The sequence below is a fragment of the Cebus imitator genome, unplaced genomic scaffold (genome assembly GCF_001604975.1).
Source record: "Cebus imitator isolate Cc_AM_T3 unplaced genomic scaffold, Cebus_imitator-1.0 Scaffold82, whole genome shotgun sequence".
NCBI classification, from domain to species: Eukaryota; Metazoa; Chordata; class Mammalia; order Primates; family Cebidae; genus Cebus; species Cebus imitator.
Window position 1 is genome coordinate 6938174 of NW_016107397.1, and position 19324 is coordinate 6957497.

The window sequence follows — 19324 nt, forward strand, 5'->3', positions numbered from 1 at the left end:
TTTTTTTTTTTTTTTAATGACTGAATAGCGTTCCATTGTATGGATAGACCAAATTTTATTTATTTGTTCATCAGTTGATGGACATTTTGGTGTTTTCAGTTTTTGGCTATTTTTGAATAATACTGCTATGAACATTCAAGTTTTTTGTATGGACATATGTTTTTACTTCTCTTGGGTAAATTCACCTAGGACTGGAATTGCTGGGTCGTATGGTAACTTTTTTTTTTCTTTCAAAGACAGTGTCTCACTCTGTCACCTAGGCTGGAGTGCAGTGGTATCATCACAGCTCACTATAACCTGGAACTCCTGAGCTCAAGTGCCCCCACCTTGGTCTCCCTAAGTGCTGGGGTTATAGGTGTGAGCCAGCATGACTGGTCCAGAATAACTTTTGATTTGAAGTTTTTATGTAATAATGACAGTCTTTTGTTATATTGGTTTTCTCTTTGTGGTTCTTTTGGATCTTGGGAATGGGGTTTTAGGTTTTTAGGGGTTTTTTTGGTATAGAAAAGTTTAGACATTCTTTCTCATCAAATCTCTCTTCTTTGTAACTTCACCTAGAAAGTCTCCTCCTTCAAGAGTTTTGTTAAATGTTCTCTTGTCACTTTCAAAAATATTAAACTTTCTAAATTCTTCATTTTGCTTATTGCAAAAATAACTTAGAAAACTTTAAGCAGCCCTGTTCCTGTCGTCACACACCACTGACACAGCCAGTTTTTTTTTACCCAAACAAGATCACAGTGTAATCCTTGCATCTCACCTTTCTCATTAGTCAATATATTAAATCTTTTCAGAGTCAGTACATAGAAATTGACATCATTTTTAATAGCTCCTTTTTTTCCCATTGTGTGACCATCCCAGAGTGTTACCCTTCCTGATGGATGGACAGTTAACTTGTTTCTTCACAAGGTACGGTGGTTTACACCTGTAATTCCAACAATTTGGGAGGCGAAGGCGGGAAGATCACTTGAGGCCAGGAGTTTGAAAGCAGCCTGGGCAACAGAGCAAGACCCTGTTTTTTTCTTTGTTTCTTTTTTTTTTAAGATGGAGTTTTGCTCTCGTTGCCCAGGCTGGAGTGCAATGGTGCGATCTCAGCTTATTGAAGCCTGCCTCAGCCTCCCCAGTAGTTGGGATTACAGGCCACCATGCCCAGCTAATTTTGTATTCTCAGTAGAGACAGAGTTTCTCCATGTTGGTCAGGCTGGTCTCAAACTCCTGACCTCAGGTGATCTGCCTGCCTCGGGGTCCCAAAGTGCTGGGATTACAGGCATGAGCCACCACGCCTGGCCGCAAGACCCTGTTTCTCCTGATTTTTTATTTTATTTTACCTTTAGAGACGGGGTTTCACCATGTTGGCCAGGCTGGTCTTGAACTCCCAACCTCGTGATTCACCCACCTCAGCCTTCCAAAGTGCTGGGATTACAGGCATGAGCCACCACGCTTGGCCTATTTTTTATTTTTATTTTTTGAGATGGAGTCTCACTGTGTTGCCTAGGCTAGAGTGCAGTAGCACAGTCTCAGCTCATTGTAACCTTCACCGCCCAGGTTCAAGCGACTCTCCTGCCTCAGCCTCCTGAATAACTGGGATTACAGGCATGTGCCACCACCCCTGGCTAATTTTTATATTTTTAGTAGAGAAGGCCATGTTGGCCAGGCTGGTGTCAAACTCCTGACCTCAAGTGTTCTGCTCACCTTGGCTTCCTCAAGTGCTGAGATTACAAGTGTGAGCCACCCTGCCTGGCCCCGGTTTCTCTTTATTAAAAAAAAAAAAAAAAAAAAAATCTTGTTTCTTTTGGGAAGAGGGGCTGATAAAATCAGTGATACAATGAATATCCTTGTACATCTATTTTTGGGGTTGTATTTTGTTTTAAGACATTGATCTCTTTTGTCCATCTGGATTTTGTTTTGATGAATGAAGTCTGCATTCTTTTATAGCTAGCTAACTGGAATAGCACATTTCCTGAGTAAACTTTCCCTTCTCCCTGCGTGTGACCACTTCATTCATCCCATAGGAAACTTGTATGTACTGGGATTATTCCTGGGCTGCTTGTCAGCTGTTTATGTTCAGTTTGTCACATTTGGACACAGGTAGGTGGGCTGAGGAAGCAGCGCTGGTGGCTGGGCAGGACCAGGGTTGGCGGGTATTCACCCTCATGGATGTCACAGTCCAGCACTGCTGTTTCTCTGCCCCTAGTACCTGTTCCTGACCTTTCCACGGATTGTCTTCATGCTGGGCTTTGTTATGGTCCTGAGCTTCCTCCTGGGTGGCTACCTGTGCTTTGCTGTGTACCTGGCGGCTACCAACCAGACTACTAACGAGTGGCACAGAGGTGACGGAGCCTGGTGCTGGCATTGTCCCCTTGTGGCCCAGCGTCCGTCAGCAGAACCCCAGGTCCACCAGAACATTCACTCCCATGGGCTTCGGAGCAACCTTCAAGAGATCTTTCTACCTGCCTTTCCATATCATGAGAGGAAGAAACAAGAATGACAAGTGTGTGACTGCCTTTGAGCTGTAGTTCCCATTTATTTACACATGTGGATTTGCTCGTTTTCCGAGCATGGCTTGTTTTGATTTCTGCTGTGCTTATCAGTCACTTTCGGTCGGCAAGGGAGAGGGGAAAATGAGTGTTGATTGAGTGCCTCATCTTTGCCAGTGTGGTGGGAGGAATCCCCCTTGCTTACCTTCTTTTGAAACTTGGCATCTCTGAAGTCCTAGTGTCAAGGAGATCAAGATATAACTTCTCAGTGGTTCCAGGTGACGCTGAGACCTTGGTGTCTCTAAACTCTGGGCATGTGGACAGGAGGGGCTTGTGGCCGTGTCTCTGACCTGTCTCTGAAGTGCAGGAGGGTCTCATTGACTCAGTGTCTGCACATTATGCCTAGCTGTACTCCTCTTTTATGCCTTCTCTATTCGCCTCTCTTCCCCCAGGGGATTTTCATCTCAACAACAGAGTGTCCTCAACCAGGCCTGCCTTCCGGCCCAGTATGGCCTTGTACACCAGGACATTCCTGCATGTGTGGCCTCCTGCCTGCCCTCCTCTGGCCATATTCAAGTCCTTTTTGCCCAGTTTAAAAATTGTGAAAGTGAACTGCCACCTAGTTCAGAGAGGAGAGATGATAGCCAGAAAAGGGGTCTTAGTGCAGAAGGTCTTTTGAGTGGGAGGGCACTGAGAACCAGCTTGGTTGGGAGACCCCCTCCAGGTGGGCTGAAGGTATCTGAGAGGCAGACACCCAGACAGCACTACAGAGTGGATCTATCCTGGGGACAAACAGCCTGAGAGCCTACGGGGCTGACAGCTTTCCAGACAGGGCTCCCAGCAGATTTTCATCCACGTATGTGCTCTTTGACAGGTGACTCTCATTAATACACAAGTGTTCTACATATACACATAAGAATATACCAAGTAGGCAGCTGTTACCTGCCTACCACTAATTACAAACTAAAAGTATCTTCCACATGGGAACCATGGGGGCAGGCTAAACTTAATGTTCCTCAACAGGAGGGCTCTGAGGAGCAGGGAGCAGGTGTTCTGCACCTGCTAGGCCAAGGAGCCAGCAGCCAGAGAGGTCAGGAAGTGGGAGTCAGGGGCAAGGGGCAAGGAGAGCTGTTCTCAGCTCTCCCAGCTGAGAACAGATGGAAACTTGAAGACCGGTAGCTGGGGCGGCCAGGGAACCCAAGTCCGCTGGGTTAAGCCAAAGCCGGACACCACCCCGCATCCTTCCTGGTGGTGGAAAGCACAGTGAAATCAACCAGCGGCGGCTCTGAACGCGACGCAGAGCCCGCGAGGGAGTCTGGGCAAGGCATAGCGGGCTTGCCTCGGCGGTTGGGCAGATTCCGAAGGCGAGGGCGGGCTTGGGGCCTGGGGGCGGGGTCCACCTGGGGCCGCGGCGCGCCCTTCATCGCCAGCGCCGCCAGGGGTCGCCCTCCGGAGAGCGCTCCTGGGCCGGGCCTGCGCTTGGCCCCTGCGGGCCGCCGTCTCCGCGCCTGGCATTCGCCGTCTTTCGGCTGCGCGGCGGCGGCTCCCAGCGGCGCCGCAGTCGGACCTTCGGGTGTTCGCTTGCTGGCGACGGTGGCGGCAGCGGCGGCGGCGGCGGCGGCGGCGGCGATGGCGCCCTGAGCAGGGAGGGAGCGGGGAGCAGGCAGCGGCAGGCGGGCCAGCGGGCGGGTGCCGCGGCCCAGGCCTGGGGTCGGGGCGGAGGCTTGGGTCGCGCCTCTTTGTCTCCACGGGCAGCGGCGCAACCCCGGGCCCCGGGCGGAAGTGAGACGCGCTCGGCGCGGGGGCCGTGGCGACCGCACCATGAGCGACATCCGCCACTCGCTGCTGCGCCGCGACGCGCTAAGCGCGGCCAAGGAGGTGCTGTACCACCTGGACATCTACTTCAGCAGCCAGCTGCAGAGCGCACCGCTGCCCATCGTGGACAAGGGCCCTGTGGAGCTGCTGGAGGAGTTCGTGTTCCAGGTGCCCAAGGAGCGCAGCGCGCAGCCCAAGGTGCGGCCCGAGACGGTCGGGTGCTCGGGCCCCGCAGGCAGGCGGGAGGGCCCTTTCCCCGGCAATTCAGGGTTGTGTCAAGCCCCGGGCGTCCCGCGTCCAGGAGACCCGCGCTCACTCTCGGCCTCGCTCCTGCTGCAGCCCCCAACCCCTCTCCGGGTCCTGCAGTGTGGCTCAGCTGCCTGTCCACTCTGCGGGGCGTGTGACAGCCGAGTCTCGGTGTTAGAGGGACAAATTCTGGCAACTGCCCGCTCCCTAGAGGTCTGCTGGGCTTTACCGAGAGGCTCAAGCCGCTCTGGGTCATCCTGAGCCCTCCAGGAGGATGGATAATAATCTGTATGGCTTTCTCCTTACATCTTTTCGTTTCCTTTTTCTCTCTCTCTCGGTTTTTTTTTTTTTTTTTTTTTTTTTTCTGAGACAAGGTCTCACTCTCTTACTTGGGCTGGAGTGTAGTTGTGCAATCACAGCTCACTACAACCTTCAACTCCTGGGCTCCAGAAATCCTCCCGTGTCAGCTAGCTCCCTGAGTAGCTGGGACTACAGGCATGTATCCCCATGCCCAGCTAATTTTTGAATGTTTTGTAGAGATGGGGCCTCCCTGTGTTACCCAGGCTGATCTCAGACTCCTGGGGTCTCAGACTCTGGGGTCTCAACCCTGGGATTAAATTTGGAATTACAGGCGTGAGCCACAACGCCAGGCCTGCATGACTTTTGTCTAAGATTAACAGCAAAGATCTACTCTCTGAGAACTGAGCTTCACGAAGGGTGAAAAGTTCTGTGGGGTGGGGGGGATACTGTTATCACCTGTTTTCTTTTTTTTTTTTTTTTTTTTTTTTGAGACGGAGTCTCCCTCTGTCACCCGGTGGGAGTGCAGCAGGTGTGATCTCGGCTGACTACAACCTCTGTCTCCCAGGTTCAAGCAGTTCTCCTGTCTCAGCCTCCCGAGTAGCTGGGATTACAGGTGCCTGCCACTATGCTCAGCTAACTTTTTGTATTTTTAGTAGAGATGGAGTTTCACTGTATTGGCCATGCTGGTCGAACTCCTGACCTTAGGATTCGCCCACCTCTGTCTCCTAAAGTGCTGGGATTCAGGCGTGAGCCACCACATGTGGCCTATTTCCTGTTTTCTTAATATATGACTTAATAAGTACGTTACAGCCACATTTCTTAACGTTTTTCCTGGATTTGTTTTGCAGAGACTGAATTCACTGCAGGAGCTTCAACTTCTTGAAATCATGTGCAATTATTTCCAGGAGCAAACCAAGGACTCAGTTCGGCAGATTATTTTTTCATCCCTTTTCAGCCCTCAAGGGAACAAAGCCGATGACAGCCGGATGAGCCTGTTGGGAAAGTTGGTCTCCATGGCGGTGGCTGTGTGTCGAATCCCGGTGTTGGAGTGTGCGGCTTCCTGGCTGCAGGTACTGCTCAAGAGAGAGCCTCGGCCTGGCCGGGTGTCTCACGCCCGTAATCCCAGCTCTTTGGGAGGCTGAGGCAGGTGGATCACTTGCGGTCAGGGGTTCGAGACCAGCCTTACCAACATGTTGAAACCCTGTCTCTACTAAAAATACAAAATTAGCTGAGCTTGGTGGTGCATGCCTGTAATCCCAGCTATTTAGGAGGCTAAGGCAGGAGAATCACTTGAACCTGGGAGGTAGAGGTTACAGTGAGCCGAGATGATGCCATTGCATTCCAGCCAGGGTGACAAAGTAAGACTCCGTCTCAAAAAAGAAAAAAAAAAAGAGAGAGAGCGCGCGTGCAAGTGCCTCCCCCTGCCTCTCTCAAGAGGAGTTTGCTGTTCTGAATTCTCAATTGGATTTCTGGAGTGGTCTTTTTTCTTAATTGCCATTTTTTTAGGCCATGCTTGGTGGTTCACACCTGTAATCTTAGCACTTTGGGAGGTTGAGGGGGGCAGATCACTTGAGGTCAGGAGTTGGAGACCAGCCTGGCCAACGTGGTAAAACCCCATCTTTACTAAAAATACAGAAATTAGCCGTGTGTGGTGGCATGCACCTGTGGTCCCAACCACCTGGGAGGTTGAGGCAGGAGAATTGTGTAAACCTGGGAGGTGGAGGTTGCCATGAGCTAAAATCGCACTACTGCACTCCAGCCTGGGTGACAGAATGAGACTAGGTCTCAAAAAAAAATTTTTTTTATTTGTTTTAAATGAGGGTGGTGTGTTTCTTTCTTTCTTTCCTTTTTTTTTTTGGTGACAGGGTTTCAGTCTGTCCGCCAGGGTGGAGTGCAGTGGCTCTGTCTTAGCTCACTACAACCTCCGCCTCCTGGGCTCAAGCCGTCCTCCTGCCTCAGTCCCCTGAATAGCCGGCACCACAGGTACACACCACCATGTCTGGCTAATTTTTGTATTTTTTGTAGAGAGAGTTTCACCATGTTGTCCAGACTGGTTATGAGCTACTGAGGTCAAATGATCCTCCTGCCTCCACCTCAGCCTCCCAGAGTGCCGGGATTATAGGCATGAACCGTTGTATCCAGCCTAATAATAGGATTTTAAGAGTAATTTAGCGAGTACTGCTGCAAACCAACATTTTCATCATTGATAGTTCACAGACTCTCCTGAATCTCTTAAATGTGATAGCAACTATTAATTTTTACCTGTGGCGTTTCACCTGGTGTCCTGTAGGGTTACAAAAGTTGTGGTTTCCTCACCTGAAAGCAGAAATGGCATTTCCTAAGTAAACTGTAAAGCAAGAGTTGACAGGCTTCGTGTGGTGGCTCACGCCTACAGTCCCAGCACTTTGAGAGGCCAAGGTGGGCAAATAATCTGAGGTCAGGAGTTCAAGACCAGCCTGACCAACATGGAGAATCCCTGTCTCTACTAAAAATATAAAATTAGCCAGGCGTGGTGGTGGGGGTGGGCACCTTGTAATCCCAGCTACTCTGGAGGCTGAGACAGGAGAATCACTTGAACCTGGGAAGCGGAGATTGCAGTGAGCTGAGATCCCATCACTGTGTTCCATCCTGGGCAACAAGAGCGAAACTCCATCTCAAAAAAAAAAAAAGTTGATAGATGTTTTATTTAAAGGGTAAGACAGTGAAATAGCTTAGGCTTTGCAGGTCATGTAGTCTCTTTCACAGCTGATCACCTCTGCCCTTCTAGCACAAGAACAGTTTTAGGCAGTAGGCAAACGAATAAGCATGATCATGTCTCAGTGAAATTTTGTTTACAAAAACAGGTGGGACAGATTTGGTCTGTGGACTTTTTGTGTGTGTGCAAGATGGTCTTGCTCTGTTGCTCGTGCTGGAGTGCAGTGGTGTGACCATGGGGCTCGCCGCAACCTCACCCTCCCCAGGCTCAAGTGATCTTCCTACCTCAGTCTCCTGAGTAGCTGGACTACAGGTGTGTGCCACCACACCCGACTAAATTTTTAATTTGCTATAGAGATAGGTTTTTGCTATTTTACTCAGGCTGGTCTGGAATTCCTGGGCTAGAGTGATCCTCCTGCCTTGGCCTCCCAAAATGTTGGGATGATAGGCATGAGCTATCGTACCCAGTCTGGTCAGTGGCTTTAGATTGCCCACTGCTGCTTCAGAGTAAGCCTTTAATATCTTTTTTTTTTTTTTTTTTTGAGATGGAGTTTTGCTCTTCTTGCCCAGGCTGGAGTGCAGTGACGTGATCTCGGCTCACTGCAACCTTCGCCACCTGGCTTCAAGCAACTCCCATGCCTCAGCTTCCTAAGTAGCTGGGATTACAGGCATGCTCCACCATGCCTAGCTAATTTTGCATTTTAAATAGAGACAGCGTTTCTCCATGTTGGCCAGGCTGGTCTCGAACTCCTGACCTCAGGTGATCCTTCCGCCTCGGCTTCTCAAAGGGCTGGGATTACCGACGTGAACCACTGTGCCCAGCCACATTAACACCTTTTCCTGTCTTGGAAGTGGTTCTGCCAGTTCTGGTGGTGGACACCTCATGTGCATAGTTGCTGGTCTACTCACAACACCTGTAGTGACGTGAACTGTGGCTTCTTTCCAGCGGACGCCTGTGCTCTACTGTGTGAGGTTAGCCAAGGCCCTCGTGGATGACTACTGTTGTTTGGTGCCAGGATCCATTCAGACGCTGAAGCAGATATTCAGTGCCAGCCCGAGATTCTGCTGCCAGTTCATCACCTCTGTTACTGCACTCTATGACCTGTCGTCAGGTAAACTTCAAACAGGTTATTTCTGTGAAAGAAGCTTCAGCTGGTGGCCTCAGTTTTATTTTCCGCTGAATATCCAGGGGACGCATCCAGTGAATGCTTTGGCCATTTTGTTTCTGAAATGTGTAGTTTTATTTTTATTATTTTTTGAGATGGTGCCTGTCTCCCAGGCTGGAGTGCAGTGGTGTAATCTCGGCTCACTGCAACCTCTTGTCTCCAGGGTTCAAGCAATTCTCCTGCCTCACCCTCTGAGTAGCTAGGACTACAGACATGCACCACTACACCTTGCCAATTTTTAAAAATATTTTTAGAAGGCCGGGCGCGGTGGCTCAAGCCCGTAATCCCAGCACTTTGGGAGGCCAAGGCGGGTGGATCACGAGGTCAAGAGATCGAGACCATCCTAGTCAACATGGTGAAACCCCGTCTCTACTAAAAATACAAAACATTAGCTGGGCATGGTGATGCGTGCCTGTAATCCCAGCTACTCAGGAGGCTTGAGGCAGGAGAATTGCCTGAAGCCAGGAGGCGGAGGTTGTGGTGAGCCGAGATCGCGCCATTGCACTCCAGCCTAGGTAACATGAGTGAAACTCCGTCTCAAAAAAAAAAAAAAAAAAAAAATTTTTAGTAGAGACGGGGTTTCACTATGTTGGCCAGGCTGATCTGGAACCCCTGACCTCAAGTGATCCACCTGCCTCAGCCTCCCAAAATGCTGGAATTACAGGCGTGAGCCACCACGCCTGGCCATGTGTGTTTTTAATTTAGGCCAAAAGCTAAAGTTGTGGGCCACCTGGATGTGTGCAGTGCAGTTGGCTAAGATGGAACTATCCTTAGTGATACCCATTTGCCTCAGGTGCAGTGGTCCAAGTGGCAGACAGCCCAGAAAGTGAGAGTCTGGTGTCTGGTGAGGCGTGACCTACTCCCTGGACATATGACTGATTTTTTATCATTCCCCTAGTTTAATTTTTTTATTTTTTTGGATACAGAGTCTTGCTCTGTTGCACAGGCTGCTGGAATACGGTGGTGTAGTCATAGCTCACTGTAGCCTCAAACTCTTGGGTTTAAGTGATCCTCCCATCTCAGCCTCTCAGGTGGCTGGGACTCTGGGCACACGCCACCACGCCCAGCTACCAAAACCTGCTTTTCTGCTGCTGTTTTGGTTTCCTCCTCCTCTACCCTTGGCTCTTGCTGCTCACAGGCTGACAGATAGTCTCTTTCTCTTCATGGTCTGATAGCCAAACTGGCAGTTTGAAAGCCTTGAGCGTCTGTCGTTTTTATTTAGTCCAGTGTTGGTCTCTTGCCAGCCTCCTGACCATTTTTTAGCCTTTTATCTGTTACCCTTTTTCTTTTCCTTGAGGAATCTCACTCTGTTGCCCAGGCTGGAGTGCAGTGGCACAATCTTGACTCACCACAACCTCTGCCTCCTGGGTTCAAGTGATTCTCCTGTCTCAGCCTCCCAAGTAGCTGGGATTATAGGTGTGCACCACCACACCTGGCTAATTTTTGTATTTTTAGTAGTGATGGGGTTTCACCATGTTGGCCAGGCTGGTCTTGAACTCCTGACCTCAGGTCATCCACCCACCTCAGCTTCTCAAAGTGCTGGGAGTACAGGTGTGAGCCACTGAGCCTGGCCACCTTTTTTGTTGTTGTTCGGCGTTTTAGCTTTCTTGAGAAACTTTGTGTGGAAATATTGTGAACATGCAAGTGCATGCCATTTCATATGCTAATTTCCTACTCCTTTTCATCGCAGTTTGCCTGCAGAATGGGAGGCAGGCCTTGCGGAGCAGTGCCACGCTGCCACAGTGGGGTTTCCCCTGGTTCTCTCCTCCAAAGTCTTCCTAGGAGCTGTTAACAGCTGGGAGTGGCATTCAGGCAATAGGAAAGATTTCACTGAAGCCAGCTATGGCATCATAGTTGCCTCCTCTTTTTTATTTTTTTGAGAATGAGCCTCACTCTGTCACCTAGGCTGGTGTGCAGTGGTGTGATCTCAGCTCACTGCAGCCTCTGCCTCCCGGGTTCAAGAGATTCTCCTGCCTCAGCCTCCCAAGTAGCTGGGGCTACAGGCGTGCACCACCATGTCTGGCTAATTTTTGTATTTTATTGGAGTTGGGGTTTCACCCTGTTGGCCAGGCTAGTCTCAAACTCCTGACCTCAAGTGATCTCCCTGCCTCAGCCTCCCAGAGTGCTGGGATTATATGCATGAGCCACCGAATCCAACCTGCCTTTTAAGTCATTGGTTATTCCAGTCCAGTGAGTACAGAAATTGGCCTTACCATTGGGAAGGGATGAGTTAGCATATGGAACAGGAAAGAATATTCAAGAATAGCACTGACACACCAGAGCAGCTCTGAGACACAGTGTTTTTCTCATAAGCCAGTGTGGCAGTTGAGGTGTTGGTGATTTCTCAAGTCACTGCCACACAGCAGTGACCCTGGATGTCGCCATCAGAATGGTGATGGAAGCCACGCTTGGTCACTTCAGTAATAGGAGAGCATTCTTGGGGAGCCTATGTCTTCAATACCACAAAAAGGAAGATACCCACGTAATAATATCTCCTCTTTCCCGAATGGTGCTAAGAATATGGGACTCTAAGGCAGCGGGTGGAGACTGAGGACTCACAAAGTGCACATTCTGATATGTGTGCTGAGGGCATGCCTGCACAGGTGCATGCGTGCACACACATGTACACACTCTGCCTACAGGCTGGTGGTGATTCCTCAGCTCCTATCTGAGGGGGGCAGGGATACACTGGAGAGGTGGCAGGACCCTGGCATTGCCCAGACAGAAACATCTCCATGGAATCAAGAGGCTGCACACATAGCCGGGCGCTGTGGCTCATGCCCGACATCCCAGCACTTGGGAGGCCGAGGCAGGTGGATCACCTGAAGTCAGGAGGTCAAGACCAGCCTGGTCAATGTGGTGAAACCCCGTCTCTACTAAACATACAAAAATTAGTTGGGTGTGGTGGCATGCACCTGTAGTCTCAGCTACTCAGGAGGCTGAGGCAGGCGAATCACTTGAACCTGGGAGGCGTAGGTTGTAGTGAGCCAAGATCACGCCACTGCACTCCAGTCTGGGCGACAGAGCAAGACTCCATCTCAAAAAAAAAAAAAAACCACGCACACAGGACAGCAGCTGCTCCCTGCTGTAGCCATCGTCTCCCTGCAGAGGTGGCTGGGGCAGTTCATACTCCAACTGTTGGCAGGAATCATCTCAGGTCGGGGGCATGGCTTGAGAGAGGAGGCTGAAGGCCCACTCCTGTGCACACAGCCAGCCTAAGGGTGTTGTACACCAAGCCCCGGATTAGCAGTAGCCTTACCAGGCTGCTGAGGTCAGATCTGGGCCATATGCTGTGGTTTGGTTTGGTTTGGTTTGGTTTGGTTTGGTTTTGTTTTGTTTTGTTTTGTTTTGTTTTGTTTTGTTTTGTTTTGTTTTCTGAGACAGGATCTCACTTTGTTGTTCAGGCTGTTGTACAGTGGGACATCCGTAGCTGATTGCAACCTAGACCTCCCAGGCTCAAGTGATCTTCGTACCTTAGCCTCCTGAATAGCTGGCAATATAGGTGTGCACCACCACTCCTGGCCGATTTTTAAGAATTTTTGTAGATACTGGGTCTCACTATGTTTCCAGGGCTGATTTTGAACTCCTGAACTCAAGTGATCCTCCTGCCTTGGCCTCCCAAAGTGCTGGGATTATAGGTATGAACCTGGGCCACATACTTTTGATGAATCCTGGGAAATCACTTGACGTGACTGTGCCTCATTTTCCTTGTCCTTTGTATGAGATAATAGTTGGGGTTTGGAGGGTTAGACGAGGTCATCTGTGTAAAGGATTGAGATCTGTGCCGGGCTCATAGGAAGCCCAGAGTGTCACCACCTGTTCTTCTCTGTCGTGGCCGCAGAGCCTGCCAGGTCTGAGGGATCACATCTCTGATGGTTGCTTAGATGAGGGTTCTAGATTTGGGGTTGGGACAGCCCTTGGCAGCTGACAGATGACTGACAGGACTCTGAGCTGCTCCCTGAAGGCCACCATTGCTGTGCTGTCACTGTCCCATACAGACGCTGAATGCAGGGAGGATACATAGGAGGGAAGGGGTGACGTGTGGCAGTATGGGATATAAAAAGTTTGGAATTTTATGTAAATTAACATGCAGGAGGAAATTTCTCCAAAGCATGGAGTTCCCGGGAATTGTAGAGTTAGGTATTTCTGGAGCCTCTCCCTTGCCCCAGAGTCCTGGGCACTGGGATATAACGTTGACTAAGACGACAGTTCCAGTCTCCGTGGAGTGGACGTTCTAGGAAAGGAGACAGAAAATAGCTAAGCCCGGAAGCGTGATCGGACCATCAGGTGGGCAGTGCCATGAGCCCTGGAGCCCTGCTTCCTTGTCTCCACTTCCTGCCCCTGTTCTCGAGGCCAAGAGCGCTCCTGACCTAATGGTCTTTGTTTGCAGATGACCTCATCCCACCTATGGACTTGCTTGAAATGATTGTCAACTGGATTTTTGAGGACCCAAGGTTGATTCTCATCACTTTTTTAAATACTCCGATTGCAGCCAATCTGCCAATAGGATTCTTAGAGCTCACCCCGCTTGTTGGATTGATCCGCTGGTGCGTGAAGGCGCCCCTGGCTTATAAAAGGAAAAAGAAGCCCCCTTTAACCAATGGCCATGTCAGCAACAAGGTCGCAAAGGACCCGGGCGTGGGAATGGACAGAGACTCCCACCTCTTGTACTCAAAGCTCCACCTCAGCGTCCTCCAGGTCCTCATGACGCTGCAGCTGCACCTGACTGAGAAGAATCTTTATGGGCGCCTGGGCCTGATCCTGTTTGACCACATGGTCCCACTGGTCGAGGAGATCAATAGGTTGGCAGATGAACTGAACCCCCTCAACGCCTCCCAGGAGATTGAGCTCTCGCTGGACCGGCTGGCGCAGGCTCTGCAGGTGGCTATGGCCTCAGGAGCTCTGCTGTGCACGAGAGGTGGGTGCCTCCCTGGCCCAGGCCTCCACTGCCCCGAAGAAGGAAAGGGGCCGCTGGACAGACACTGTTTTGCTTGTTTTGCTTCATTTAGGACTTCTTTTCATCTTGGTGAACACAGGAGGAAGGGGCCCCAGCCATGCCCCTGGCACTCCACTCTCCTTGCTCACCCCAGCAGGGTCCTAATATCCCACAGACGGGGGGGGTTCACTGTCGCCCAGGACTGGGGACTCCTCGAGAGCCTGGATAGCTTTCCTTCCGGAGAACCCTTTTTTATTTTATTTTATTTATTATTCTTTGAGATGGAGTCTTAATCTGTTATCCAGGCTGGAGTGCAGTGGTGTGATCTCAGCTCAGTGCAACCTCCCATCTCCTGGGTTAAGCAATGCTCTTGCCTCAGCCTCCCGAGTATCTGGGACTATAGGTGCCCGCCACCACACCTAGCTAATTTTTGTATTTTTGTGGAGACGGTTTCACTATGTCGGCCAGGATTGTCTTGAACTCCTGACCTCGTGATCCACCCACCTCGGCCTCCCAAAGTGCTGGGATTACAAGCGTGAGCCACCTTGCCCAGTCCCGTTTTTCTTTTTCAGTGACCTTTTTTATTTTCATTTCTCTTTATTTTTATGAGACAGGGTCTCTCGCTATGTCACCCAGGCTGGAATGCAGTGGCATGATCATAGCTCACCATAGCCTCCAACTCCTGGGCTCAAGTAGTCCTGTGCCTCAGTCACAGAGTAGCTGGGACTACAAGTGTGTGTCACCATACCTAGCTAATTTTTTTTTTTTTTTGGAGACAAAGTTTTATTCTTGTTGCCCAGGCTAGAGTGCAGTTGCACCATCTCGGCTCACTGTGACCTCCTCCTCCCAGGTTCAAGCGGTTTTTCTGCCTCAGCCTCCACAAGTAGCTAGGATTACAGGCACACATCATGCCCAGCTAGTTTTTGTATTTTTAGTAGAGATGGGGTTTCACTATGTTGGCTAGGCTGGTTTCAAACTCCTAACCTCATGATCCGCCTGCTTCAGCCTCCCAAAGGGCTAGGATTACAGGGTGTGAGCCACTGTGCCCAGCTCCCCCTGCTTTTTTTTTTTTTTTTTGACAGTCTTGCTCTGTTGCCCAGGCTGGAGGGCAGTGTCACGATCACAGCTCACTGCAGCCTCGGCCTCCTGGGCTCAAGCCATCCTCTCACCTCAGCCTCCTGAGTAGCTAAGACTACAGGCACGTATTGCCACACCTTGCTAATTTTTATATTTTTTGTAAAAATGAAGTCTCACTATGTTGCTCAGGCTGGTCTCAACCTCCTGGTCTGAAGCGATCCTCCTGCCTTGACCTCCCAAAGTGTTGGCATTACAGGCAGAAGCCACTGCGCCAGGCCTTATAGCCTGTTTTGAGGGTTCCTTAATTCTCCTGCATTTCAGTGCTTGGACTCTCCCTGGATAATGATATGGTGCTAATGGCACGCTTGGGTTTGCTTTCTAACAACTGATTCACTAAAAAGCGTTGCCTCTGGTGCCAAGGGATGGTCCTGGTTTTCTCATGTTATTGCTTCTCTTAGAATGCCTTGGGTGCTTGAATGCCCAGAGAGAGCCCCGCCTCTGGGCTTTTTCCAGGCATCTGACAAACTGCCAGCAGGGCTACCTCCTTTCCTAAGTGTCATTTTTTGTTTGGGGAATTTTTTTGTTTTGTTTTCTTTTCTTTTCTTTTTGGAGACAAAGTCTTGCTCTGTCCTCCAGGCTGGAGTGCAGTGATGTGATCTCAGCTCACTCCAATGTCTGCCTCCTGGGTTCAGGTGATTCTCCTGCCTCAGCATCCTATATAGCTGGGATTACAGGCTAATTTTTGTATTTTTAGTAAAGATGGGGTTTTACCATGTTGGTCAGGCTGGTCTCAGACTCTTGACCTCGTGATACGCCTGCCTCGGCCTCCCAGAGTACTGGGATTACAGGCATGACCCACTGCACCCAGCCTTGGGGGATGGGTTTTTTAAAGCAAAAATTGAAGACAAGGAAAACCCAGATTTTTTTTTTTTTTTTTTTTTTTTTTTGAGACTAGGTCTTGCTCTGTTGCCCAGGCTGGAGTGCAGTGGCTCGATCTTGGCTCATTGGAACCTCCCGCTCCCAGGTTTAAGCAATTCTCCTACCTTAGCCTCCCAAGTAGGTGTGATTACAGGCACCTACCACCATTTTTGTGTTTTTAGTATAGACTGGGTTTTACCATGTTGGACAGGCTGGTCTCAAACTCCTGACCTCAAGTGATCCACCTGCCTCAGCCTCCCAAAGTGCTGGGATTACAGGCATAAGCCACCACGCCCAGCCAGAACTCAGTTTCCAAACACTAGGGAAATGTAGTGTGAAGCACTCTTGCTGTCTTGCTGGCATCCTTGAACATCAGTGTGTATTTCACCATGTTGTCTCCAGTATGTTTGTTAATCTTATATCTCCTTAATTGCAGATGACCTGAGAACCTTGTGCTCCAGGCTGCCCCATAATAAGTAAGTATCTTCCAGATTTCTAGCTGGGCCTGCTTGCTGGGGCAGGGTGGCGGGAGGTGAGGCAGGGTGGACCTCTTTGTCCTGGGTTCTTTGGGGAGAGCCCGCTAAGATCCTGATGATAAGTGGGACATGGATATGACCAGTTAACGAACGTGAACAGAACTCAAGTAGAAAGTAAACCTGAAAAATGGTCATTTTGCTGGGAGTCGGTGAAAGAAGCCAGAGCCCGCTCCAGATCATGGAAATCTCCCTAGTGAGCGTGCAGGTGGCCCTCTGTTGGTGACATTGTGAACTGCACAGCCCTTTGGGAATACAGCAGAGCCATGGCTCTAGAGCATGGTACAGGTCGGCTGCCAGCGCTTGGTCATTGGGTGGCATGGACCTGGGTTCTGAGCGTGGCCCTGTCTGGGATTGGCTGTGATGCTTGGGAAGTCTCTTGACCTGTCTTTATGCCTCAGCTTCCCCCCTTGTAAAAGTTCCCTGACTCAGGGTGGTACTGAGGATAAGAGGCAGTGGTGTTTGTGAATTTCTTATCCGACTCCTTGCCACATGGAGACCTCCACAAATGCAGTTGTTGGGTGAAAAGTAGGAACTGTGGTCAGATTCTGGTGAGAAACTTGACCTTGTCACTTCCACAAGTCCATCTGCCTGAAGTTCTCATCTGTAAAATCAGAAAACCATGGGACCCACCTAATGTCCCTCTTGCTTCCCCTAACTTTTCACTGTAAGGTTTTTTATGAGGATTAAATGAGTAAAAACGGGCCAGGGCTGGATGCAGTGACTTACGCCTGTAATCCCAGCACTTTGGGAGGCCAAGATGGGTGGATCACCTGAGGTCAGGAGTTCAAGATCAGCCTGGCCAACATGGTGAAACCCATTTCTACTAAAAATACAAAAATTAGCTGGGTGTGGTGGTGCATGCCTGTAGTCCCAGCTACTTGGGAGGCTGAGGCAGGAGAATTGCTTGAACTCAGGAGGCAGAGACTGCAGTGAGCTGAGATTAGGCCATGGTACTCCAGCTTGGGCAACAAGAGTGAAACTCCATCTCAAAAAAAAAAAAGGCTGGGCTTGGTGGCTCATGCCTGTAATCCCAGCACTTTGGGAGGCTGAGGCGGGCAGATCACAAGGTCAAGAGATCGAGACCATCCTGGCCAACATAGTGAAACCCCATCTCTACTAAAATACAAAAATTAGCTGGGTATGGTGGCATGCGCCTGTAGTCCCAGCTACTCAGGAGGCTGAGGCAGGAGAACTGCTTGAACCCAGCAGGTGGAGGTTGCAGCGAGCTAAGATCGCGACACTGCACTCCAGCCTGGTGATAGAGCGACACTCTGTCTCAAAAAAAAAAAAAAAAAAGCCAAGATGTGGCTCATGCCTGTAATTCTAGTACTTTGGGAGACTGAGGCAAGAGGATCACTTGAGGTCAGGAGATCGAGACCAGCTTGGCCAACATGGTGAAACCCTATCTCTACTAAAAATACAAAATTTGCCGGGCATGGTGGCGTGCACCTGTAATTCCAGCTACTTGGGAGGCTGAGGCAGGAGAATCACTTGGACCCTGGTGGCAGAGGTTTATAGTGAGCCAAGATTGCGCCACTGCACTCAAGCCTGGGTGACAGAGTCAGACTCCATCTCAAAAAAAAAAGACTGGGCACGGTGACTCACGACTGTAATCCCAGATCTTTGGGAGGCCAAGGTGGGCGGATCACCTGACGTCAGGAGTTCGAGACCAGCCTGGCCAACATGGTGAAACCCCGTCTCTACGCAAAATACAAAAACCAGGCATGGTGGTGGGTGCCTTGTAATCCCAGCTACTTGGGAGACTGAGGCAGGAGAATTGCTTGAGTCCTGGGAGCAGAGGTTGCAGTGAGCCAAGACTGGGACATTGCACTCCAGCCTGGGCAACAAGAGCAAAACTCTGTCTTCAAAAAAAAAAAAAAATGGCTGAATATGGTGGCATGCACTTGTAATCCCAGCTATTGGGGAGGCTGAGACAAGGATTGTTTGAGCCCAGGAGTTTGAGGCTGCAGTGAGCTATGGTCAACACTGTACTACTTGGGCAACAGAGCAAGACCCTGTCTCTTTTTAAAAAATAAAAAGTAAAAACTCAGCACTTAGACTAGTATGTGGCCTATAGCGAATATCTGGTAAGTGTCAGCTACTTTTTTTTCTTTTTGAGACAGAGTCTCATGTTATTATAGAGTCTGGAGTGCAGTGGCAGGATCTTGGCTCACTGCCAGCCTAAGCCATCCTCCCACGTCAGCTTCCCAAGTAGCTAGGACTACAGGTGTGCACCACCATAGGCTAATTTTTGTAGGCACAAAAAATGTTTCATACAGATACAGTGTTACTAGCTAGCAAAGAACGAGAAACAACCTGTCCTACAACATAGTGATACTTAGTAAATTAGTTGTGCTACATCAGGAGGATGGAACATTAGGTAACTGCTAAAAAGTTACTGCTCTGGAGGAAATGTGGATAGTGGAAAGCAGAACTCCTGTGTACATGGACAGGGTTTATCCAGACGACAAAGTGGACTGGTAATGTTCTTTCTTTAGAGCCCTCACACTGGTTTTAGCAAGGAGAAGCAGGCTTCCAGGGCAGGTGTTGGCAGGCAGTGTGAACAGAGGGGCAGCGAGTGGCTCGGCAGCCCTGCGGGTGCACACAGCCTCTCGGCCTGGCCCCCTGGCTCTGTCAGATGCAGTGGCAGAGCACTGGGCAGTGCTTGCAGGCTGAGACAGGAACACGCATAACTCCAGTCCAGGGTTCAGCTGGATGCTGGTCCACAGCCCACAGAGGAACTACGTCCTTGTTCGGGAGTTAGGGACTCCCATCTGCACCACACTCATGCCAGTTTCTGCAAGGGAGGAGCTGGGGCAGGTGTCTAAATGGGTACAAAGCCCAACGGGGTGGAAGGGAACAAACAGTCTCCAGGGGCCCACACTCTTCCCCTCGTTTCTTTTTTCTTTCTTTCCTTTTTTAAGTTGTATTTTTAAATTTTTGTTTTATTTTATTTATTTATGTATTTTAGTCTAGTCAAGTGAAGCAGTGGGAGTGGCGAAGGAACAAAGAAATCTAACTGGTTGTGATCAATTAGTTGTAAACACCACTGCCCTGGGACCAGCCTGTTTTTTTTTTTTTTCTTTCTTTCTTTCTTTCTTTTTTTTTTTTTTTTTTTTTTTTTTTTTTTTTTTTTTTTTTTTTTTTTTTTTTTTTTTTTTT

The 19324-nt window shown here is 49.7% G+C and overlaps 2 protein-coding genes across 6 annotated transcripts in view; both read left to right on the forward strand.

Moving 5' to 3' along the window:
• The window catches only part of ZDHHC4 (zinc finger DHHC-type palmitoyltransferase 4), a 16014-nt gene extending 13161 nt beyond the window's left edge, over positions 1–2853 (forward strand). The window contains exon 7 of the mRNA XM_037740401.1: positions 2192–2853. Coding sequence (XP_037596329.1) covers positions 2192–2485 — 294 coding nt within the window. The 3' untranslated portion in view covers positions 2486–2853. The remainder of the gene's footprint in view (positions 1–2191) is intronic.
• Positions 2854–4158: 1305 nt separating this feature from the next.
• CUNH7orf26 (chromosome unknown C7orf26 homolog) overlaps positions 4159–19324 on the forward strand; it is a 19066-nt gene continuing 3900 nt past the window's right edge. Inside the window, exons 1-5 of one of the 5 annotated variants that reach the window (XM_017533800.2) lie at positions 4159–4487; positions 5684–5905; positions 8476–8641; positions 13086–13613; positions 16063–16102. In XM_017533800.2, the coding sequence (XP_017389289.1) occupies positions 4296–4487; positions 5684–5905; positions 8476–8641; positions 13086–13613; positions 16063–16102 (1148 nt within the window). In that variant the 5' untranslated portion in view covers positions 4159–4295. Of the gene's footprint in view, positions 4488–4560; positions 4824–5683; positions 5906–8475; positions 8642–13085; positions 13614–16062; positions 16103–19324 lie in introns of those variants that run through there. The other 4 variants (XM_037740356.1, XM_017533803.2, XM_037740357.1 and 1 more) reach the window with 4 other exon arrangements.